Source organism: Gobius niger, assembly GCF_951799975.1.
Source record: "Gobius niger genome assembly, chromosome: 5".
NCBI classification, from domain to species: Eukaryota; Metazoa; Chordata; class Actinopteri; order Gobiiformes; family Gobiidae; genus Gobius; species Gobius niger.
In genome coordinates this window covers 12,525,580-12,551,552 of record NC_136856.1, presented here as the reverse complement: position 1 = coordinate 12,551,552, position 25,973 = coordinate 12,525,580, and the positions used below count along the sequence as shown (strand labels likewise).

Sequence of the window (25,973 nt, the reverse complement as noted above, 5' to 3'; positions counted from 1 at the left end):
GATTCACTCTAGGTGCCCTTTATAGATTCCCAGCATAGTCTTCCAACATGCACCTCTGGAAATAGAACTCCTTTGTTGTGTGTCGTCATCTTTGGAGGGTTTGCATGGCCTAATCAGACGAAAGTTTAGTGATGGTCAGCACCACGGACAGAGAAAAGTTTTCAAGAGGGGAAAGATATATTGCTGTAAAGTTTTTCGCAGGTGTGGGTCCAATGGATAATATACCCAAGGTCCTCACAGGATTAAAAAGGCAATAAATTTGCTGGCGTCAAAATCAAGGTCCTGCAAATTGAAGGACTTACATTTTATGGATGTGTGCACTAAATTATGTTCATGTGGGCGGCCATTTATGTTGCGTGACTTGATCTTGGTGTACCCTTTTCCAATTTGTGTGAATTTGAGGAAAGAAAAAAAAAAGTTATATCAACTCTCCCTGTGTATTTTGAGCCTCAGTTTAAATTTTTTTACTTTTTAAATGCCCATTTTTGATATGCATTTGCAGGGTAATTAGTGTAGAAACTTTTTTTTTTGAATGTATATGATTTTACTGTCAGGCTGCCACAGTATTAAGCAGAAATTAAACTGTTCTGAAAAACCTCTGAACCCACCGTGAAGCCGCTGTACATAATGAGGGATCAGATGAATTGAGAAGCAGGACAGTGCCAGCCCCTCTGCTGTCCTTATAACACAAAGTCTGTCTGTACAGGATGAATTATATGATGCCTCACGATGAGTCATCAATCAGAAAACCAATTCTCCCTCTGTCTCTGTCTGCCACTAGTTTGAGACTTCACAGTTGGTGATAAACAGCGTCCATATGCGCAGGGTTCTTACAGGCTCGCTCTATACGGCACAGCTTATTTATAGCTGTTATTAAGACAAAGGAAAGGGGCGTGTGGCGTGCACTGTGTGAACCACATTATTCACCACCAACAAGGCCTTTAAAAGCACTGGAGTGAAGCGTAAACTACCTGTTACAGTCTGCAGGTACATAGCACATATACGTACATCGACTCAACCATTTCAGTTTATTTTAAACAAGGATGAGTAATTGTGACTTTTAGCTTTGAGGAAGTATTTTTATGCGTCCTCTTCATCTCTTGGACCAACATCTTTGAAAAGCCAGGCTGTTACTGCGGCTCATTTGGGGGCTGGGTTAAACTGACCCAGATTGTGAACGTCAGGCGCCATTTTATTGTAATTTATTATATTTGATTCTTTTGATAAAACATTTTGTACTGATAGTAATGTTATACAGATCAGGATTGTGTCGAATTCCCAGTTTGTCTAACAGTGACCCAATGTACCTTAGTTATTGTGTGGAAATATGTGTGGAATACCTATAAAACTTATATACAACCTATCTTCTTATTGCAAAAGAAAGTAATTAGAGTGATCAGCCATGCAGAATACCTGGCTCCAACAAATACACTTTTTATTAGACTAAATATCTTAAAATTACATGATCTTGTTGATGTTTACACAGCAGTTGTGCTGTACAAGGCTCACAATCTCATGCTTCCTCAGTGTTTACAGGAGATGTTTCAAACTAGAGAATCTAGATACAACCTCAGAGGAACTGATCTGCTACAAAAACCTATGGCGAACAGTAATACTAAGAGTAGGTGTTTATCAGTCAAAGGAGTTGATCTATGGAACGGTTTACCTATTCAACTTAAGGGCTCCAAAACTATTAAAGCATTTAAGAAAATGTATAAGTCAAACATGATAGAGAAGTATAGAACACTTGAATGAAGATCATTAGAAAAGAAGTTGATCGAGGATACATAACATAATTTTGATTGTTGAAGTTTACGTTTTGTGCTTAAGTGTTACCATCGTTGGAATTAGAGAAAATGTATAATGTGTCATCTTCGGACACAGAGTCACAGTTGTAAAAGGGGTTAGGCACAATAAGTCTCGACTTCAGCCTAAACCCCTTTCAGTCAGGCATCATTTAGCACTTAAATTCTTAATGCATGTGTTTTTCTTATTGTATAATATCTAAGATCTTTGGAAAACATGTGACATGTAATTTAAATGTTCATAATGACCGAAGACAATAAATAAACTAACTAACTAAAAAATGTAGACATCAAAAATGTTTAATTCTCAAGTTAGTATCCCCGTTACCAGAATACAAAGCAAGCATTCATTCTTTTACCAGTTTTACTTAAATGCTCATTTACTGTGAGTGGTCTCACTTCTCAGACCTGACTCGTTACTTTTTTCTCCAGCTCGTCTCCATGGCGATATCGCTGCTCTACTACAGTACAGGTTGCCAAATACGGGGTTTAAATACGTTAGATCCATAGTTCCAAATGTTGTATTTTAACAAACCACTGTATAAAGTATCAGTATTATCCATCCATCCATTTTCTTCCGCTTTATCCGGGGCCGGGTCGCGGGGGCAGCAGTCTCAGCAGAGATGCCCAAACTTCCTGATCCACACACACCTCCTCCAGCTGTTCTGGGGGGACCCCGAGGCGACACCAGGCCAGCTTGGAGACATAGTATCAGTATTAGTATCAAAGACATATTTCTGTTGTATGTGTTTATGTTATCTGGTAGTTGTTTGTGTGGCATTGCAGTATCGAACTACAGTATTACCTGGAAGTGTAGCTGTAAGTCACTGTGTTGAGTGCCTTTCACAGAGATCAGCTCACAAGGCACAGTTTAAAAAACAGGCTGTAACAACAAGCAAATATGTAAACAAAGAAAAAACATTGAAGGGACAATAATAGTAAAATATCATTAGAGCATAAACAGATTAAACAGCAAATTCAATAGTAAAACAATAAGAGGGAAAGATTAAGACCAGGGAAGTTGATTTTTGAATATTTAATAGAACGGTTATAAGGGTTATTTGTTAATAATAGCAGCTTTAAGTATTGACTGTGTATTGTGTGAGAGGTGGTTGCCAATAGTTACCCAGCAGAAGTTAAATGGCCCTTTGGTTTACTTGTTTCTTCTATGTTTTTTTGGCTAATGTAGCTCAACTCCTGTGGTCGGATTTTGCTCATGACGCTTGTTTTGTGGCCTATTTTTGCACAATGTTTATCTCACTTATTCTAAACACAAGTAAAGAAGTATTTTGTTATTCTGTTGTACAGTGTATCCGTGAGGTGTCTGTCGAGTAAATGGTTTCCCTAAATTACATCTTGTTCCGTTTGACAGATGCATTGTCTCTGGTGGAGACCCATATCGCGCTGCTGTCCATCTCTGGGACCTTAAACAGATTTTCAAGTCCCAGCAGCCTCACACTTGCCTCCAGTGGATTCATTGTTTCCCTCTAAGACTGCGCAGACGTGACTGAGGAGCTTCAGCGCGCGTTATCTCATTTGCTCAACAACGTACTCCGGCTTTAGAGGAGATTTACACAATGAGGTGCAGCCAGGGTCCAAGGACTCGCACAGAATCATTTTTCTGAAAACATCAATTGAAATTTGCAATGCATTGTATCAGTCAAACATTTTGGAGCTTCATAGTACTTACACATCACATTCAACTGTATATGTTTATTGCTATGACGGAAATCTTGGTGCTTGAGCTGTAGTTTACATTGTATTGTGTAAAATGGGTGTTGAATGGGTTAGCTCATGGAGTTTTCATCATTATTTTTGCTTGTTTTGTCAGGCTTACAGAATGTGCTCATCGCTTAAATTGATTGATTATACTCAAAGTATATCTGATCATACTTTCACCCATGTGCACATAGTTGTGAGTTTAGTTTAGTATATGTGTGGAAGTGAAGAGATGACCCTCTCACCTTGAGTATAGTCATTAGCCAACAAACATTGATTGAACACAATTGCAGTGTGGCCGATGTGTTAGTAGACCGTGTTGGATAAGAGCTTTGATCTGAGTCCAACCAGGCAGGAGCTAATTCTGACACGGAAATGACTCACTGAGTGTTTCAGGGCCGCAAACTTATGCAACTGGGCCACAGCCGGCTTCAGTTTTGGACTGATGATGTATTTACGATGAAAGGGCGACTGATTGTGTTCTATTGTCAAAAGCGTTTGATCTCGCTATACTCAAGTGAAGGAGAAGCCAAACATTCAGTTGAAGCAGATCATTTACGAGGAATAAAAGTCGAAATAAAGTGTCCACTCACGCAAAAAGACCAAAGATGTTGTTAGCATTTGGCCTCTCCCAATGTATTCCTATAGCTCCAAACGGGGGTGAAGTTGGAAACTACCACACTCCTCCACGGGCACAAAGACCAGACAGGTATGTATCAACTCATCAAAGCTTTAGAAATTATAACCTGGACAAACGTTTGGTGGCAGATCATGATGTGAAGCTTGTCGTAGATGCACCAATTTTGAACCTTTTAAAGTTCTCAAACAGAGAAAACAAAACATGTCTGTGTTCTTCACATCATTTTATCACACATTATTCAATGTGTGGTCCTCGCTGATGAGAGAAGACTGGTCTAAGATGTACATCACCCAAGACACAGCTTCATATTCATTTTTTTTTTCTTTTTGTTTTTGCTAGCCTGGAGAAAATATACAGACTCTTGAGGTTTCTTTCCTCTCTTTTTTGTTCATAGCGATACCTGATAAAAGATTCAAAAGCAATATTGCCTTCTCCTTTCCTCTGCACTGCAACACTAAGTTATAGAAGCACAGTATTTTCTTCATCCACCTCCTTATACAGGCCGTGACCCGACTGTGTACACTTCATGTGGCCTGTCGTCGTGTTCAGCTGGTTTCATGGTCAATGCTCTGGAAAAAGCGTTGTCTCTCAAAGTGCTGCCTTCGAATGAGACGTACAGTGCTTTATGTACAGTATTGGACTGTGCGATGCTTTTTCACAGAGCCCATCTGGTCCATTTGAAAGTGTCGCTGAGTCTATGGGAGGCGGTCAGGCGCTGGAATAAAGAGGTGATGGATGAAGTGAAGGAGGTGGGTGGTTAGGGGGAGGGGAGAGCATGAGAGTGCAGATTTGGGCAGAGTATAGGAGCTTCTCTCCAGCAGCAGGGTTGAATCCCAGGGCTTGGCTACGGCACACTGCCCCGACTGTTTTCATCGGAAATCAACTGCTGGCAAAAGCAAAAGCCTAGAAAACAGCATTTTTTTTTAGATTAAATGATTACTTAGCCCACTCTCTTTTTCATACTAATAACTATTCCTTTGCTTTGTGTAACAGCTCCCCAGTTATTTTTACCCCCTTGAGGCTTCCCTGTTAAAAACAAAGCAACATCATGTGCTTTACAAGCTTTACTAGTGTCTCAGTGCACTACAGTCGGACATTTTTCACTCACTGAAGACACTGTTGTAGCCATAGCTGCCCTGGAGTGGACCAATGGGAGTGTGTCTCCAAACAGCGGCAACAAAATGGGTAAGGTGTTGTGCGCACCTGTCGGAGTCGGGATTCAAACCACTGACCTTTGTATGTGAGGACAGATGCTTAAACCACTGAGCCAATGTTGCCCCAGTGCTTTGGCCCAGGGATACAGCGTGTGCAAAGTGTGCAAAGTGTGAATTCATTATTCGGTGGCTGATGAGCCATTACATAACCCATTGCAAATCTTCATGTTGATTGAGTTTGGAGCCCATCTCTACCTGACTACTGCTCATTTGATCAACTTTTATTAAATTCTAGTGTTGCCACTGTTTCTGCTCCTCCTTCAAAACAATAAAATCAAGAATTTGAATACTTTATATTCAAAATGTTGGTTATCTTTCCCTCTTTTCTGACTTGCTTTGTGACTTGCACCTTTTTTTTTGCCTCCAAATGATGTTTTTTTAATTGTTAATTCTTCTTTTGCCATGTCTTCCGCTTACACTCAGGGGGAAGAGGGGTCGGAGACGAGCATCCAGGTTTCCATGGCGATACTTTTTGTCCTGATGTCATTAGTATTGACGCTGTGCTGCCAGGCCAAGCCGTCCTGGCAAAGGAGCTGTTTACTGTTTTTACCCCAAACTTGAACTGTTCACTGCAGGTTTGTGTGCACTTAAGCCAGTATTATGCCCCCCAACAAGGCAACAATAAGGAATATACACTTGTTATTCTATTCTGGAAACTATAGTCTTTGTGAATATTTGGAAATCATCTTTTCCAACTAAATCGCGAGACAGTTTCCACCAAATGCTCACAAAGCAGCCACTTGTACTACTTTCAATTAGAGAGGCGTTATTAGCCACTCCAGGACGACAGAGTCAATACCTTGGGGAGGGGGCAGAAGTGAAAAGCTGCTTCACCACTTGGCATTTTAATACCACTACTGGCGTTTATCCTTGGCACTAGAACCAGAGGTCAAAAGCAACAACTTTGCAAATACTGCAATCTTATGCACGGTTCACTGAATTTTCTTATTTAAGTCTTAATTATGAATTCATCTGTATTATCCTAAAAATCCAGCCAAATCATTACATCAGTACCCCATTACCAAGAAGAACATAGTGTTAGAATCAATTACAAGACAGAGACACCTCTTGACAATATGAATAAAAATGTACAAGGTGTCAATGTTAAGTATAGTTTCCTATTACCGTATCGCCAATTCTTTAACTTAAAACGGGATTATTAAAACAAGACACCATATACTTCAAGATTCAAGATTTTTTATGTGTCAAACCATGTGAATTGTTGTGATTTAACATAAGCTTAAGAGTACAACTTGTACACCCATTTTGTGGAACATGCATTTCCGTTTTGTGGAACATGCATTTCCCTCTCACTGCTCAGTGGGACGGCTGTGTCTGAGGTAGAGACATCCACAGTGTCTGTGTGCCGAGTGTAAGATCACTGGAGCGTGTCTGTAGAGCGCTGCTCCTCCGTCTCGCTCCTCTGGCTCCTCAATGCCTTGTGTTTTACTGTCTCAGAAGATAGATGTCCCTTTACTACAGCTCTCTGCAACATGAACATCTGTACAGTAGTGGCTGCTGATCTATGCAGTCAGTGTACCTGACAGCTGGAGTAGTAACAAAGATCATCTCTTCATCATATCAGTATTTGGTGTAAACGTCTTATCTACAAAGTTGGTGTGAACAAGAAAAGTGTGCAAGCATTAAGCACATGTTGATGTGGTCCCATTCCACAGACGGGGTAAAATAACTTACATTTTAATACTGACTCTTATAGAAAGGTTTAGGAAAAGTACTACATTGCAGTTTATTAAGTGTGAAAGTCTGAAAAAAAATATCCTTGAAAAATCTACATTCATGTGTTAATATAACCGCATATCAGTGGCATAGTTGTTGGATCTTGTCTGCACACTTATGTCACATAATGTCACACAATTCCCATACTTTTATTCTAAACTGTTTTTCAATTTTGATATAAATTTCCATGTTGAGTGATGGGTGCACTTACAATTCATGACTTGGAGTCAAGTCAAACTTGACATAGAAAAAATTGACACCTGCGACTTCATGCTTTTTTGTCAAAAATACTATATGGGGGCATGGTGGCACAGCGGTTAGTGTTCTCACAAAAGGGGTGTTTGCATTTTCTTCCTGTGTCTGTGTAGATAAGTTTCATTCAGGTGCTTCGGTTTTTCTTCCACTAAAACATGCACAATAGGTGAATCCTCCAGTCTGGTGATTCTGACGATAAGCAACATCATGGGTCCCTTGGACTTGTGACCCAGTGAACTGAGACATGACTTGGACTTGCAAAACAATTACTGTCTCCCAAATCTGGAATAATTAGTGTTGAATTTGTACCAATAACAGAGAAATGTACATGATTTTAGTATCGAAATGCAAAAAAACAAAGAAAGAAACAACTGATAGAGGTCTCAAAGCTTTCAGAGCCCACTGTAGTTGGCAGACAGTCATTCACACCTGATCAGTGTTTACTCCCAGAGGCCATGTTTTTTTGCGGCTGTTCCCAAATTCTCCCCCTCCCTTGAGGCCTGCGTGTCGTCCCTCCATTGGCAGCTTGTGATGTGTGCTTTGCCAGAGTCATTAGTTCTGCTTGGACTGCGGAAGCCTGGGACACACAAAATATGGATCCCTTATTGATGCTGTCACATGCAGGGATAGGCCTCAGCTGCTGCTCACGTGGACCCAGGCTGCAAACGTAAATACAAATCACCTTCACTTTACCTTTCTCACTGCTTCCTAACGTAACACGATCTGCATTTCCTGCTACAGAGACGTCTCCTGTTCTTACACCGGCAGACAAGGGGAATAGCTATACTGCATGTCTCATATTGACATTGGCTTTATGCCCACGGTCGTATAACAAGCTGCAAGTGCAATAGTGAGATATGAACAGACAAATGGTGTTACAATGTGTGGAAATAGAAAAGTGTCACATTTTAAAGATACGGTGATATTTTTTGGTGATATGCAAAGTATTGACTCCTCAAGTAATGGCAAGATAGTACCTTACATTATTAAGGGTTAAGTAGTTACAGTATGTCTACTTGCTTTCATTCCATTTCTAGTTTGATTTTAAACTCCATTTTGTTACATTGTGCTTCTACGTTTGACATGACAATGACATCTATTGTTAATGTAATTAAAAGTGAAGGGAAAATGTGGCAAAATAATTATTTGTTTCACTTCTCTCTTCTCAATCTGCTTACATTAACATGATTGATGGCATTGATTAACAGATTGCAGCACCTAAAGTTGTAAACAGCTGCCTCGGCAAAGATGTGAGTAAATTGCCTGTGAAGAAACATCTTTGGAGTATTTTGACCTCCAGCTGCTGAGGAGCTGCAGGCAAAAGCTCATGTTTACAAGTGACAGGAAATACCTCCGCTCTTGTGATAACTATTTTAGCCACTAGGGGGAGCCCCAACATAATCAGTAGCTGCTGGGAAACCTGATAGAGTGCAGTGATTATTTCCACATTTATTATATGTGGCGCTGCAGAGGTGGATGGTGCTGAAGTCATATTTGTTTTCATTTGTAAGAGCTCAAGTCTGTCAATTTGTGGAAATAGATGACTATGTGCTGCAGCCAGTGTCTTAGACACTAGTTGTCAGTATTAGCAGGCTCTTCCTTGGGGCACGAGCAGAGGAGATCCTTCTTTCCAGATCAATAGAGTGAGCAATGAACATTAAACCCTTTTCAAATGAGAAACTGCCGGCAATGACACATATCCGTTAAACAAGTGTCCTTATTTATCAAGGCTGAGCTAATGACATTAGAATGAAATACAATCAATTAAAATTTTCACTGTACAGTTTCCATTGCAAATAAGAAAATAACCTTTCTCTGTGGGGCCCTAATCTACATACATCTGTTAGCCCTGTTTAGACCTCTACAATCATCGGAAATGCACGTGATCCTTGAATTACTTTTGCAGTTCATATTTTTGTCTTTTCTCAAATTTTGATATGCATTATGAAACATAAATGGAAACTCTCATCACCAACACAGAAAAATCCCAATTAGGTATTTTACCTAAATCGGGCAGTCCTAATGACCAGTCACATGTCTGTGTGTGTCTGTCTGCTGGTACTGAAGTGTAGATGGACAGCTTGCCACCCTGTGGGCACCAGCACTACAGTGCCCTGTGATCCACGCTGGCAGCTGCTCTGCCAAATGGGATTTTCCTGGAGATTACAGCCTCTAAGTGTGACACGCTCGCATGTGTTTGTCTTTGTTGTTGAGCAGTCTGTGTGCGCTTCATTGTAATACAGGTCTGAGTTTTGTGGGGCCCTTGAGTCGGGTCGCTCTCTGAACATGTCCTTTAACACATGGCTGGTTGCTACTTGCCTTTTGCTAGTGGAAAACACAAATGGGCAAGGAGAACTAAAAGCAAAAAGGGAACTTTTCAGATGAAGGTTTAGCTTTAACTTTGCTGCTGCTGGGTGGCACTCGGTTAGCACCCGTGCTTCACAGCTAGAAGGTCCGGGTTCGATTCCCACCTGGACGGGGCTTTTGTGTTGGAGCTTGCATGTTCTCCTCCTGTCTGCGTAGGTTTCTCCCCTACCTCTAAAATAAGTGCAATAGGTGAATCCTCCAGCCAGGTGATTCTGACCATCAGCCTGGCTCCACATCTGGAGATGAGTCCCCGGATGCAGAACTGCCGTCGCCCGCTGTTCCTTACGGGTTGTCCCAGAGGTGTCAAAGGATGGGTTAAATACAGAGAACAATGAAGAATGACAAAATAAAGCACCACCGCCTGAAAATACAACGTACAAACATTGAATAGAGCTTGGCTTCAATTTGTCTCCTCTGATGATGGAAGGCCATTATCCATCAAGACACAACCAGTGCCTATTTATTTATTTGTTTGTTTGTTTGTTTGTTTGTTTGTTTGTTTAAATGAGCCTCCTTGCGTTAGTTTCTTTTGTTTAAACAATTGCACCCTTTGTTTTGGTTCAGGTGCATAATCAGCTTATTCCCTTTGCGTAAAAATATGGTCAAATCAAATCCATAAATAAAGGTTTACAGTAATCTGCAAAATTACACAAAGTGCACCATTAAATTCAGTGCAGAGACAGCCATATTACCCCAAGCCAAGTTTCTTCCAATTGGCTTAAAATGTCAATGCTAATTCAGTTGCTTTCCAATAAACAAATGACCTTTTCCATCATACTCACATTGTTTGAAATCAAGCTGAGCTGCTCTGACAATTTTTTAGGTTTTTTTTTTCCCCCTGCCAATTTAATTACAAACTTTTAATTCATGTTTTGAAACTGCTGTGCGTCCCCACTGGGTTATATTTCACGGTGGATTTTCCCTTGAAGCTAATATTTCGGGGCTGTTTTGTGCCTGCCTCAGCGTCTGCAGGCTGCAGAGCTGTCCATGGTTCTGAACATAAGCCTCTCGTTTGAAGGGGCTGGTGAGGGGAGGTGCCCTGGCTTTGTCGTTCCTGCTGTAACCTGCTTAACCTACTTTCCCCTCACCGTCATTCATCTGCGTGCCCAAAGGAAAGTGCTGGATGAATATAATCGCGTGCCTTTAAGCTAGGGCTGCAAAACAATTTGAAATGAAATCAAGATATCAAGATGATTTTTGTGAAATTATTGTACACTCAGAGTGGCTGCAAACATCCCAAACTTTATCTTCTCTTAAACATTGACGCTCCATGGAGATGTTTAAAGTTTAAAGTTATCTTATCATTATTGCGGAAATAGTCGGAAAAACGCAATAGGACATTTCCCTAACTCTTCCCATGCAACACTGTTCATCATCATTTCTTTATGTCTTACAGCATCCGTCATAATTGCTCTAATGAAAGCCTATCGTACGAGGAACACGGGCCTCTCATGTTCAGCCCATTAACCCAACCGGTAGAGAACATGTTGGGGAAGCGCTTGAACCTTTATTGTGATGAATATGGCTAGAATAATGACATTTTAAGATCTTAATTGTCCAATTATGGAGACAGCTGTTATGCTGTGTAGCAATGCCAGTTCAATTGCAGTTTCCTAGCAACCAGAGAGGTACAATGCAATGCTTTGCTGTAAAGTGCCATAATTTACCCATAGACTGTGAACGCCACATATGAATACTGCTTTGATTTCATCTGTTTTTTTGTAAAGCTAGTGTCTTGTCATTTTGTTGCTTGTGTGTCTCTACATTGCATTTAACAACATTTTTTAAATCTGAAAAATATTCATATGAATATCTTTCAAATGTAGTAAATAATGCAAGGTTGTGGACCAGACATGGTTTAGACACTCCATTAATAAATGATATTTAGTCCAATTCAGATCTATTTCAGACCATTTATGGAAATGGTTAATTCCTGATTTGATCTAGATCTTGGTTGTATTTGGAAGGTCCAATACTACATGAGGTGGTACTTTCATGTGGAGTTTGAAGTTTGAACAACTGCTTTGATTTTTTTTTTTAATTCCTGTCCATTCAGAGGGATTCCTGTACATATCAGAAGACCTATTTTGTATTTCATTTTGTAGTTTTAACTCAGGACTCCCAGAGCAGCGCTGTTTTCTTTGCTACTGTGCGAAGATTTTGTTTGTGATGCCTCTATTTCATCACAGGAGGATGTGATAATTGCTTTGCACAGATTATTGAAGCTATTTTACTTGCTGTTTTAAGAAAAACAATGAACCAAATCCTACACCGGTTCTGTGAATGCTTTTGGTTCAATAAATGAAAAAAAAAAGCGACATAGGTTGTGCTGGTTTTGTGTTGCCTTAAGGTGTAGTTAGCACCGAACAATAGTGATGTCGCCGCAAACACAATCATCTCGCTTGATTAATTTTCACCCAAAAAGCTCCGTCCTGAGCTAATCATTGTACATGCGTTCTTTTCAATTAATTCATTATCAAGGGAGAGAGTCGAACATCGGGAGGAGGGGGGAGGGAGGAGGCGATGGGGGAGGGGCGGGCAGAGAGAAATCCAATCGGTCGGGGTCTCGGAGCAGTGCAGCATTAGTCTCTGCCTGATGTAATTGGGATAGCGGCGCGAGTAAAGCCTGCCGATTTAGGGACAGCCTCTAGGCCTGATTTAATGCCCCCTTACCAAAACTCTGAATCCATCTTTTGATTTCTTCTTCCCCATTCTTGCAGCACCATCACCCTCCCCCACGCCATCTCACAGTCTATTCAACCCACCATCAGCTGCTGCCATGTATCTCCATCTGTAGTCTATTAACAGAACAGTAACGACGTTTTTTATACTTAAAGACGCAGATAAACTCCCAGGAGAAGGGCCTGTTCTCATCATTTCACCTCTTTACCGAGACAAATCTATTTCCTTGGATGAGTCATAATGTGCTACATGTACTTTTAGGAGCTTTGGACCTCGTTATATGTTAAATAAATACCCCGAGTTGTGTTTTTTGCTTCTCACCTGGTGATGTCATAGGGTCACGCTCCTCCAGAAAGCCTCACTCGTTTTGATCATTTCTGCAGCACTCAAACTGCCTCTGCTATAAAGCATCTTTTCTTAATACCTGCAGGGCAGCGATTTCTGAAGCAGCCGCATTTATCCAGGCTTGACACTTTCACAAATTGTAGAGTTGTGGGACTTTTCGTGGTTATCTCTGGGGTTGTCACAGCAAATTATGGCCCATGACATGTCTGCACATTAATGTTTTATTTATTATTTTAACCCAACCTGCTCAATTTATCCAAAATGGGACTGGTATTAAAAATTGTAGAGTTTTGTGACACTTTCTCAACACATGCAGGATCGTGGGCAACAATTTTTGGGGCGGGATGAAGGTTTGCGACACCTGCTTTTCCCTTGTGATCTACAATGCATAACAATTATTGTACCAGTTGCATCCCTATTCACACAGTAGTAAGACCCCTTGTGATATGATCACTCTTAAATGTATGGCATTTACACTGTCAAAAAAGCCTGTTTTAACATCTGAAAGGTCATGTTTTGAAGCTAACCAAGCATCTCAAAGGGGAAAGCAGAGAAAGGGCAAACTGAACAGGTGTATGCGGGCTGCAGCGCTTGGTTTTTGGGGGTTGTTCCACTGTTGCTGCTGCTGCTGCTGCTCAGTCCACTGACAGATGGACTGCCAGGGCAATCCTATTACCCCCATGTGTTGAGCTTCTCCTAATGCCAGCGCCGGTTGAACAGCTAATGCGAGGCGATGAATGTTTACAGGCAGGACCCAGTGCCTCTGAATGATTATTATCCCGACTTGTTTGATAACAGAGTGGATTTAAACCAAATGAACAGACAGGGAAATTAGTACCATGAGGCTTTGTAGCTTTGTTGTTGTGTGAGCGATTCCACTGTGGCCACTTTAGCTCCACGCTTTAGTTGAATGTATTTTGGTTTTTGGTTCAGTGTCCTTCGTATCCTCTAGTGTGGCAGCCTGCAAGCTTGCATTGATGAAATTGCGCTAATAAACTAATGTGACATCATCCTCACAACCCTTTTTATGGACACTGGTGTACGACATTTTGGGAAACGGTCAAACTGAAAAGTATGATTAATTACAATAAAGAAAAAATTCTCATGGCTCCAGTAAAATGAGATTCAATTACAATTTTACTCTATATTATTCATCATCATTTATTTATTTAAGTAAGGGGGCGCAGTTCATTTAGCTCTATAGTCCGTTTACCACATGTAAAGCGCATAATGAGAAACAAAATTCCACTACTCTCAAACCCTTGGTGTAAAAAAGCAATAAACATTGAAGCACTGTCAAATGCATATGTACACAGTAGGGAGCAACAGAGAGAGGGAAGGGGAGAGTTTGTGTCTTTGTACATTTAATCGACAAACTCCTTAGTGAATATTGTGCCTATGGGCTACATGGTATTTCCTTCGGTCTACCATCTAGTTACTAACCAGGCCCATCCTTAGCGTCCGGGATCTATTGGGATTCGGTCGATGAAACTCTTCCTCTTTCAGTTAGATCTGGCGTGGATCGAGACTCTGTCGTCTCCCTTGATGTCTTGATGGATGTCAGATGGCAGTTCATGGTATCAGATTTGAAACATGCCGTGTTATTTGCTGTGAATGAGACATGATTATTTTACATTCATTGAAATTAAAGGCACACAGCAAAACATTTTGGACTATACTCTTGCCATCAGTACAAGACACGCTCCTAATGACCAGCTCAACACAGAAAATGCTATTACTGCAGTGGGTAATCAAAGAATGGATTTGGATGAGGACCTATAACCTATTTAAATCTCAAATTCTGCTGACTTCAGTTTTACATTTTCATGGAGACGAGCTGGAGACGTACCCACTCCCGGTAAAGTTACTGTCATGTCTTAGGAGAACTGAGCCGGTGTTTTTCAATGATGAAAATATCTGTCATAAAATAAATGCTTGTATTTCAATTGTATTTATTGGGTAAAATTCTATGAGGTGTGGCTTTAATTGTAGCAGATCTGCTGCAATTTACATTGAGGGACTTGCTGTAATTCTGCCTGGAAAGCATAGGCAAAGCGTTGTATGTCAGAGCATGTAGACCTATACTGTTGCTTGTTATGCAGACAGCATCCTCTCCACTATTAGCTCCTGCGTCGGCAACTCCAGGTCAAGCAATTACAGCACATCAAGGAAACCAATTGAGCATGACTAAAATATCATTGCCATGTGATTGTGCCCCTATGTTTGGCTGCACGATCCTAATTTAACCCACTTTGTCCATATGATCGAGGAGAATCGAAGACACGCTTCACAATTCGGTTCGCTCCCCTCCAGGGCATTCCCTGTAGGCTACGAGTCTGACTCACGGCTGCTGGTTTGGAGACACGCCGTCACTCGCCTTTACCCAGCGGTCTCCGAGACGGGGTGTAATGAGCGAGAAAGGTGAGGTGGCTGAGGAGAACAAGTCGGTTTGGAGAAGGGGAAAGTGCTGGAGCATGGGGTTAAAGAACTGGGTGATGCTCAGAGTGTATTTGTTTTAATTTTGTTTGTCCAGCTGTGTAACATTTGGAGTCATTTCCTTTGTTACTAGGGCTGCTCGATGAAGCTCAAGTTGATCAAGTTCATCAGACAGAGTTTAAAGCAGCAGGTTTTATACATAATAAGACCTAGAAGGGACACTATATTGCAGACTTTATTTTTTAATGGCTTTAAATGGCTGTTCATGTTTTTCTTTCGCAGCCCTTTTTTGAGACTGCCACTTCCTGCACAGTAGCCATTGCGAGCCATTGCTATGAGGACTTGGCAGAATTGGGAAGGTGCAGTGGGGATGAGGGAGATTGGCACGCGAGCAGAGAGACCAGGACAGGCGCCGGGAGGGGCGGGGGGGTGTTATTAGCGAGTGCTGCATTGATCCTTCGCTTTGCCTCTGAGCAGCATTCACTTATTTCTTCATTATACAGTCAAATATATGTGTGCCTTTAACTGCCAGCCCTGCCCTTCACTTGTCAGTCTGTCACATTTACAACACAGTAATATCAGCCACTTCCAGTCACAATATTTAGCTAATGATACACCTTTGCACATTTCTGCTCAGGGTAATTAGGATTTATTTTATTGATTGCATATTAAGGTAATTGCCCCCATTTGAGTGTTCAATTTTCTCATGCCACAACGAAACAGCGTCTCCAGGTTTTGTCTTTTTTTTTTTACAGTATTTAGCATAAAGTTAAACCTGGAAGCACTTTACTTGAGGGCACTGTGCAGCATGGTCACGGGGTTGAAATTGCATTGCTCCAAAAATTAGACAAAGGTTCATAAGCCGTGATCTAGACTGGGTTGAAGACGTTTTGCCTCTCACTTCAATAGCCTTCATTAGCAACTAACGATCAATAGGCAGAAGACTGGTTTTATACACATAATAGCACGGACCTTGTTATTAGTTCAACCCATTTATTCTAAGAAGTAACCATGATCTTGAGTATCTGTATCAACAATTTTGTTTACATCCCCCTTACTAATTAGTATGAATACAGCCTGCTGTTGAAAGACCATCCGTTGCTGATGAAACCTCTTGAAGTAAGAGGCGAAATGTCAACAATACAGCACTAGATCACAGCTGGAGAACCTCAGTCTTCGATGTACAACTCCTGTATGACTTACACAGACTGTAATTGTGGTAATAACATGGGAACAGGACACACACCTATTATTTCTCCATTATAAAGACTGTGAATAGCCCGAAAAGCATGTATTAGTATTTTCTTGGTAATAACATGGAAACAAGGCACATTATCCTGTTCTCTCCAAATTCTGTTTCCATCCTATTCCCATATTTTTGCTGTGCTGTGAAGTACTGTGTGACCTATGCCCTAAGAAATTTCTATTGGTGATCCACATTTGCTGATGCATTCTAAAAATATACTTTTTGTATTCTACCGCCAAATGGGATTCAGGCAGGATTAACAATTTGTAATGTTCAGATTACATGCCCATGGACCTTGACTTGAAAAGGCTGTTCCTCTATACATTTCCAAAGATATTGAATAGCAGCGGTTAACAATATGAACCGCCGTACACCCATTGTTTTGCTATTTCAATATCTTTCTGTCCCGCTGCTCATCTGTAACTCAGCCTTTCCCTTTGACTGCTGATCCCTTTGTTTAAATATTGATAGAGACGGGGAGCACCACTGTCCGCTCAGTCAGAACCGCGGGGTCAAGGATGGCAGAGTTTTTCCTCCGCTGATTTCATTAACGCCGCGCAAGAGTGTAAATATGAAACTATGTGAATCCTGGACAATGCACCAGCGACTTTCATTATACCCCTGCCTGGATAATGCGCTGTAATGTATTCTAGTGGAAGCTCTGAGGTGATGGTCTGTAAAATAGCACGTGTATAGGAAGGCCCTGGGTTTCTTTTTTTTTTTTTGGGGGGGGGAACAGCCTTCCTTCTGCACAGCCAGACCCCCATTAGTCCAGAGCATGGGATTGGATGTGCAAATGTCCTGTGGATTAGAAGAGCTAATGCATTTAAGAGAGGGGGGTCCACAATCTCTTTATTCGCTGCGGCGCTGAGTTGAGGCGCGCTGCAGCGGAGAATGTGGGGGGATACCCGGGCGTCCCTTTGTGGAGGCTGCAGATTTGGGTTAAAGAGGTGAGATAAGGGCAAGGGCGCGGCGGGCAGGCCCGGTCACACTGTTACACTCACATGACAATTTATGCCGTGACAGAGGGGATTGTCTCTGGCTTAGATCTCAATAATACCAGAATAAAGGTATAGCCCGTCACTTTGGTGTTTGGTGTTGCAAGTTCATGGACCTTTATAGGAACTGTATTGTATTTCTCTCATTTAGTATATTTCTTAAACCCAACAACCAATACAATCAATGATAGTACAATGATGTCATTTTTATTGCTTTTTCCACCATTTTTAAGGGAATCAACAGTAGTCTGCATTTGGAAAAAAAAAATACATTAACATCTAACCATTTTGCAGGCATTTATACATTGGGTTGTGTCATTAGTAATATACTTTTTTGACCGAGTCAGCAGATCAGCATATCTTGCTGACCTATATGCTTTTGTCCAGACCGGGCTAACACACATTTGCAAAGCTTGTCCCTGTGAATATGCTGTCTGCGCCGTTATACAAGTCTACAAGGAAATGAGCCGTTTCCAACAATTGCTGCAGACTGGGGACTTACTAATCTAATTAATCAGCGTCTTTTCCATTTTCCACTAGCCTCCCTCACCCCATCCTAATCCTAGTTCAAACGACTCATTGCTCTCCCTTCCGTTTCTGTGTTATTATTTCTGCTACATGAACTTCTTCTAGAAACCTACATTATGCTCTACATGGACAACACCCAAAATACACTTTATTGAGTTTAATTTGAAGCAAAGGAAAGCTTATTCCACTCAATTATTTCAAATCCATTAAGGGTAGTTCTTTTTTGGATGTCTTGTTGGAGCAGGGTCCGGGCTAATGACCAACTGCTACTACTTGAAGGCATAAGGCAGCTGTCAGCTTTACACGCACTGCGCAGGTTGGTGGTCAGGATTTTGGAGAGCACGGATCTTGAACTGCGTCTCACTCCACAGGCTGCCGCTTTGGATCGAGCGTGTGGTTTTCACACTGGCAGCCTGCAGGCACAGTATGGGAGGGGCCCGGCACCAGCAGCAGAAGCAGCAGAAGCAGAAGCAGCAGCAGCGATAGAGAGAGTGCGTAACTACAAGTGCTGCTCTGCGCTATCCGGCAGTGAGTCAGCTGAGCGCGGCGCGAATGAATGAGAGGAGACAAGAGAGGAACCACGGAGGAAACCCTGTTGGATGGAAAGACAAAAAAAGAAGCGACTGAATTAAAGCGAGTGCTCCGGAGCTGACATAAGAATACCGAAGTGTTTGGAGCACGCTTGTTGACGCATAATCCCGCCCGCCCCATCGCCACTGGGAGGGGGCAAATCGAGCTGCCTAAACTCCAATCCGGCATAAGAGCTTTGTAGAGTGAGCTACCCCGCTGTTCCAGCATCTCCAGGACAATTTCCTCCCAACCTCCTTTTGGATGTAAAACTGTGTACGGTTCTGGACTCTGGAATCGCTCGCGTCACCGTGCGTCTTTCTGACACTTCTCGCGCGCACATCCCCATCCCCATCATCATCATCATCAGCAGCGGCACGAGGTAATTTCGGTTCATCGCGTGGAGATCTGGAGCCATGACAGGCCCCCCGCTGGCCCCACAGCCCACCTGCTGACGCCGGTACCGGGCAGCGGGACGATGGGAGCACGTTTGACGCGCGTTTCAGGATACAGAACCAGCCGATTCATCAATGGACGAAGACAGTGACACCCGGAAAATCAACAGCAGCTTCCTCCGCGACCACAACTATGCAACCGAAGGTATTTTAAAGCATTTGTTCGTGCTAGATCGCGTTATTGCTACGAGATTTTTTTGTCGGTGTTGTGTTTGCTTTGGTCGGTTACATTAAGGCACAAACTTGTCTTTAATCACCTATGCGTAATTTTCCATCCATTATAGCGTTAATGCGTGTCTCTGGAGACGGTGAGGTGGCTTCCCCATGCATCACCTATTTTCAGATCTGACGAATAGGAACCCTCGTTAAGGGTTCGCTGGCAATGGAGTAGACCATTTGACAACTGATGAATGAATTTCGGATACATATTATTCACTTGTTGAAAAGGCAAGAGGACAAGGACAGAAAAGGTGCCCTAATTTTTGGCAGCTCACTGAAAAATATACCTCTCTCTCTCTGTGAGGTTTTGCATTGGGATTTGACAATGCCATACGCACTTAGGACGAAATCCCCTTTCCTGTCTGCGCGCGACTCCTTATTTACCACAAACGCGCCTCCTGATGAGCATCCCATTAAACGTGTCTTGGTCGATGCTTCGATATCAATATGGGCCAACCAATCAAGCGTATAGCCTTGGGTGTACCTGTCCGCCCTGAGCCTTTCGCACCATTGATTACATCTCATTAACGGCTCAGTGTTGGACATACAGAACAACTAGTGCCCTCATATCAATAAGCCAATCCAATCACACCAGCGCCAGTATTCATACCCAGACAAAGCATAGGCTACAGCATAACCTAATATATAATGCAGTGCTCAAATGGATACAGTAGCGCTGCATAAAATATAGGCCGTTCATATAAATGATTCATTTCTACTTAACAATTTATTCTGTTTTGCTTTTGTTCTGGATTGGCTTTGAAGGTGTTTGAAATCACAGAGTAACTTTATTTTTCAAGGGATTATCATTAGGATAGGAATAATAAATAAAAGAAAGCTTTGTATTGCTTTATATGGTATAATGTAAAATAGCATAATCACATTGTAAAAAGTTTTTGACAAGAAGCAGGGCATTTAGTGCAGTTTGGTAGAGACCCTTGATGAAAGAACCCAAACCTTTTAAATTGGAAAAAGATGATGATTTTATTGTGAAAGGCCTTGTATTTTTTAATCATGAAATGAGTGAATGAAATCATGATACTAGAAAGATGACTATCATAATGAGGGTCTATGGTGCCAGAAGGGTGGGTCACATCCAATCTCTCCTATAGGCCATCACTTTTTTTCCCCCTGCTGCATGCACTGGGGAGAAAAAATGGACAAATCCAACGCTTGAGAAGATACAGCGTCTCCATCCCTCTGCTACACTTCTCCAGCAGCCTCTTAATTATAAAAAAATACAGCCCAGCATCATCATTTCTCCAGCGTTCGTGCACTTACAGATGATTCGCTGTCACTGCTAAACACACACTCAGTGCTTCAGAAGTAGAGCGGGGGGTCGGGAGCACGATATGACGGATATCTTTGTTTGATGTGTGCAACAAACAGGAGGGGGATTTTATCATCTCCTATTTGCGGTTTCTTCCCGTGCAGTGTCTCACATTTTGCATGTCTATACACTTGGCTTTGTCTCGTGTTGGGGACTGTAGGACATCTAGAGTTGTAAAAAATGTGTCTAGCCGCTGGTCCATCTGTGCTGTTCAAACACTTTTGTCATTTAATGGCTTTGATTTAGACTATGGCGTCACATCTCGTATATCACTGAGGTATAGTTGTCCACGCTGGCTATGTCTAAGTGCAGGGAAGTCAGGGATCGTGCTGCTAGTGTCTGGGTCTGTCACCAATCACCATAAATTCACCGGAACGGTCAAGTGCCTTAATGGCTTTTGCCGGTGCTGGTGAGAGTTTTTCTGTGCTAAGATTAGGGCTGAACGATATGGACAAAATGTCATATCTCGATATATAATGCCAGATATCCCGATATCGATACGATATAACTATGGGTTAGGTGAAAACTAAGCATTTTTCAGAATAAAAAAATCATAGTACAAAAGAGTGCCGTTTTATTGATGAAAATCCTTATCATTTATATCCTGCTTTTTCAATTTTAATATTTTAAATGTTCATAATATTGATATCGATACGATAACGATATATCTTTCAGCCCTAGCTAAGATATAAAGATGTTTCAGCGACACGACCAGGCCTAAACCAAGATCAAACCATGATATAAGTCAGGACTAAAGTGGAGTTTGTCCAGAATTTAACCAGTTCTACATCCTCTCTAAATCTTAAAAACATTACTAGGCCTAAACCTGCTGCGAAATTGAAAATCAGGTCAAAACTTTAAAGTGATAGTGTGTAAGTTTAAATATTTCACAAATTTAATAGATTGTGTATAATTGACCATCTGGGTCTGAAATTTAAGGTAACGTAAGTAATATTAAATGATGATATTTTTCTAAAGTCCCTCCCTTTGCTGATTTCAGCAACTAATCAGAATCCGCGGGATACCACTTTGACCAATGAGACAAGCTTTTCCTGTGAACCGGCCTCTCAGGTCCAATCAGGAGTGCAGATTTCACTCTATCTCTTCTTACTTTGCAAACTTACAGACTATCACTTTAACTTTGTAGGTCTAATTTACTTCTGTGCTTCTGTCCATCTATTGCTGGTATTTGTTACATTTCAGAACTGCCTTAATTGCTGAACCGTTCCACAGCCAAGTCTACTCCAGGGCTAAACACGAGGCCAGGTCTTGGACCACACGTACGCAGCAGGTCCCTGGTGGGTGTAGCTGGTGCGTTGGTAAGGGATTCCCCTCCGGCAGTGGTTGCACGTAGCAGCAGGACACTTTAATGATGTCACTTGCGTTGACCTTTTGCCTTGCTCCAATCCCACGCCTCACTGGGTCTGTGGGCGGAGCAGTGACTGTGTATGGGAGCGCGCTCATTTGCACAATCAGCTGGTGCAGGCGGCCTTAAAGGGAGGACATATACATGAGGATGTGACAACAGATGGACACGCCATTAAGGTTATCAATGAGAGAATAAGGTCACATCAATCAACGCAAACAAGAATAGAAGGGTTGAGAGACTGAATAAGAATCAACTGTTTTGTATTGCTTAATCTCCCTTATGTTTATGGCATATGTGATTATGTGCCTTTCTTGCAATATTTCAAATGCTCAACTAATTTCTATGGACTATAAAAAACATGCATTTAGAGATGATAAGCCAGGCCATTTTTTTAGGACTGTGCCAATCCTGGATCCAGGACAAAAACCGGGGCCGAATTTGTACAAATCACTGCTTACAAGGAGAGGAAGTGGATCATTGATTTCAATGAATGGGTGGAGCAATAGATGAAATCTTTACAGCCACACTGCGTAACATTTCACCCAATGAATATAATAAATCACAAGTATTGGTTCTTAACCCCCGACTTAACCAAGTGCATTTTCTCCAGTTCAGCTTTACCCAAATCAAAAAGCTTCTTGACTGTAGTTTATAGCCTATAGGCCAGTTTCACGCATCATTTGAAAGCGTAGACCTATAAAACTGATTGTGACTTTTTTGTTGCGTTGTCGCCACGTTTTGTCACATTTTGTACGTTTTTTTGTTGTGTTTTGGTCTCTTTCTTGTCTGGTTTTCTTTCTTTTGTTTGTTGCTCTTGTCATCACTTATTTTCCTTGCTTTCTTGGCACTTTTTTTGCGTGTTTTTTCCACTTTTTTGATGTATTATTGTTGCTTTTCCAGCACCTTTTTGTTGGTCTTTTGTTGCTTTTGGTTTCGTTTTTGTCACTTTTTTGCGCTCGAAAATGAGCTTGGTTAAGGCAGCAGGTAAGAGATTACGAAATACCTTTAAAAAAACCTGTGTTTTGCTGTGAGCAGCTCAGCTCTCCTAATAACTGATTTTACTGGGGGCGGGACTTCTCCAGCTCATCTCCATGGAGATGTTAACTTAAGGCAGCCACATATGAGATATGAATAGGTTAGGTCCTTACCCAAATCCATTCTGCAAAAATAGCACTTTCTGTGTCGAGCTGGTCATTTGGAGCATGTTTTGTTTGGCAACAGTTTAATCCAAAAGCAGGTTACCCCCATGCATAGGTTTCCCCCATGTGCCCAGGTTTACAACTACTGGATAACATGTATAACAGGTTGCTCTCTGGGACCAGCAACCCCAGAAAAGTGATTCTGAATCTTAGAGGAAATTGGTTAAATAAAGGTCAAGTAAAAACAATCACATTCTGTAGTTTGTACCATTCTCTAACATGTTATTTGGAGTTGGCACAGAAGTTATGACTAAAGTACAGCCACCTGTGTATTTCGTTCCACAGAAATTACCTATTGAATAAAGTAACAGAGGATTCATTGTCATGCAAAGTGAGAAACAATGCCTTTCCCACCACATGCCGTACATTCTGCGAGCATATGGAGATGACACTCGGCTAATGGTGATGGAATGGACTATTTCCCTCTGTGCTGTGTTTGTGTCCGGCGCATATTTGTGTTTGTTAAGCCAATGGTCTGTTTCGCTCCACACAACACAAGTTCATTTTCATAATCCCTGCCTCGGATGTTTCCATAATGAATCTAAAGTGTCAAATAGCAGGTGTAAAATGTAAATATCCCCCCCCGCTGTGAGGCTAAACCCCAGCCACTGCTTCTTTATTGATTTTTGGTCCTTAACAATTTAGGCTCCGGAACAGGGACCTAAGGATCTATTGGTAGGACACGAAATCTATTCCGACTTCGCTCCCGTACTCCCCTTTGGCTTCCTTATTTATCTGTCCGAATCGTGTACAATCTTGGATGTAATTTGACCCTTGTAGCCCCGCTGAATACTGATGCAGCGTGTTGTACTTTCATCATGGGACCTCGTCGCCTTTATTGCTATTCCCGCTGATGAGAGTGGAGTTCTGAGCCAGAGCAAATAGCCCAGGGGACAGTCTAAACCGGGACTAAACCAGGATTTAACCAGGTCCAAACCAGCGCTAAATAAAGGCTAAATAAGGAAATAAGTGATGTAAACCAAGTCTAAATAGGGGCTGAATCAGATCTAAACCATTTTGATCAAACTCGAGAATTGAATTAGTCCGTAGGTCAGTCTTGATTTAGTGCTTGTCTGCTCAGTCCTTTACCTCCAGTGTGGTCCTGGATAAATGGGATTATATCATGAAAAATGGACTTTTTTGAGCTTTTTTGAGCTTTTCAGCCTATTATAGTGTGTTCATCATGATGCCACTGATGTGTGAGCATGTCATTTGTTCTATTTTGTGGCCCATATTCGGTTACCATTGTTTATTTCCCCTGCTGCCAGAAAAGGGGGCTCCAGGCAGCATAGGAGATACTTAGAAGAGCAGTCCTTACTCATCACATTTTTATTACACATTCTTCTACCTTATAAAACTCAGTTTTACGTGATATGTCAACTTTAGGACTGCTGACAATACCTAAATGAACATAAAATACAATTAATGACTGCTTTTTATCTTCTTTTTGTTCATTTTATTGCCAGAAACAAACCAAAATCAAAATGTTTCCCATATAGTACAGCCCCATAAGCAACACCACGCGTCTTGTGTTATAAATTCTCATTAAATTTGCATGGGGCTTCAGACTTAATAAGAAGCTAATCAGAGGATGAAAGCACTTGCCAAATAAGGAGTAAGACGCTTCCCAACTTCACAGCTTGCCATTAAGATCCCTGCACCCCCACAACACGAGCAGCCCCTCTCCTCCCCAAATGCATACATACGCACATTAGCAGTTCTTGCTCTATGTGCTGAGGCGGAGCGTGAGTGAATAATAGATGTGATCCGGGGAGGGGGTGCGGTGGTGCTAAGTCTTTTTACGCCGGGCCCTAAAGTGTGGCCCCGGGGCCGTTTGCCTTGGCGTTGTACAACTCATCAGCTCCAGCAGCAACAGCAATAAAGGCAGAAAGATCTCCACAGAGCAACACTGGTAGAATGGCTCTCAGGGTCTGATTAGCTGGCTTATTTTCTCCACAAATCCATTTATCTTACTACCATAAGAATATAGAGTAATTGCAGTATTTTTTTTGGGGGGGGGGAAGCCCAGTCTGCCACACACTGTTTGCTTCTAAACACCAGCACATTAGCAGTATTTCGTCTTTGATGTACTGTATATGCTGTTGTGAACAATGTGACTTGTGTTTTTATAATTGCCTTTTGTGAAGCACTTTGTGAGCCATTCGTCTGTAACGAAAAGTGTTATGTAAAAAAAAAAACCTTTCTAAATCAGCGCAACTTCTTTTATTTACGGCGCTCTGCTCTACTTTACTTCGCCATCGCACAAAGCTGTACGCACGCTCAAAAAGTGCAAATAATTAATTCATGTTACAAACTGTGAAGTGTGGGAGAGATTGTAGGAGCCAAAAATGAGTTGAGGCCACGGCTATAAGCTCCACTACCTCCTTCTTTCAGTGTTTGAAAGAAGGAAAAGTCAGGTCACTTCGCATTCAGTCCTTTGACAAGATTCGGACATCGACATCTGGTTTTAAAATGTTATGTCTTGAGGTCTACAGCATTGATTATAGTTTCTTATATAACCTCACTATATTTTGCAGCTTTAGCAGCGAATAGTCCCAAAAACAATCTGCTTCTCTTTCTGTTATGGCACTGTGAGTTGATAGATGTAGTTGTCAGTCCGCCCATGTAGCTATAGCCTCAAGGCCCGAGCACTGTTTGACCTTTTTTCTGGACTTCATAATAGGTTTCATCAGTAAGTTTTGATAGCGAAATCTTATATTCTACAAGTCTATAGCCACACCGCCCTTTATATGTTTTTGATAAGGTCGGCCCGGAGACATGGTTTGGTTGTAAAGCATGCAGTATGTTTTTTTTATTCTGCCTTTGGAGAAAGACATAACAGGGATGGAGATGAAAGCGATC

At 41.6% G+C, this 25,973-nt stretch overlaps 1 protein-coding gene across 2 annotated transcripts in view; it reads left to right on the top strand.

Moving 5' to 3' along the window:
- The window catches only part of ppp2r2ba (protein phosphatase 2, regulatory subunit B, beta a), an 82,023-nt gene that overhangs the window by 21,149 nt on the left and 34,901 nt on the right, over positions 1-25,973 (top strand). Inside the window, exon 1 of one of the 2 annotated variants that reach the window (XM_079556442.1) lies at positions 18,836-19,139. The exons of the other annotated variant lie outside the window; for it this stretch is intronic. Coding sequence (XP_079412568.1) covers positions 19,070-19,139 — 70 coding nt within the window. The 5' untranslated portion in view covers positions 18,836-19,069. Of the gene's footprint in view, positions 1-18,835; positions 19,140-25,973 lie in introns of those variants that run through there. 2 annotated transcript variants of the gene reach the window in all.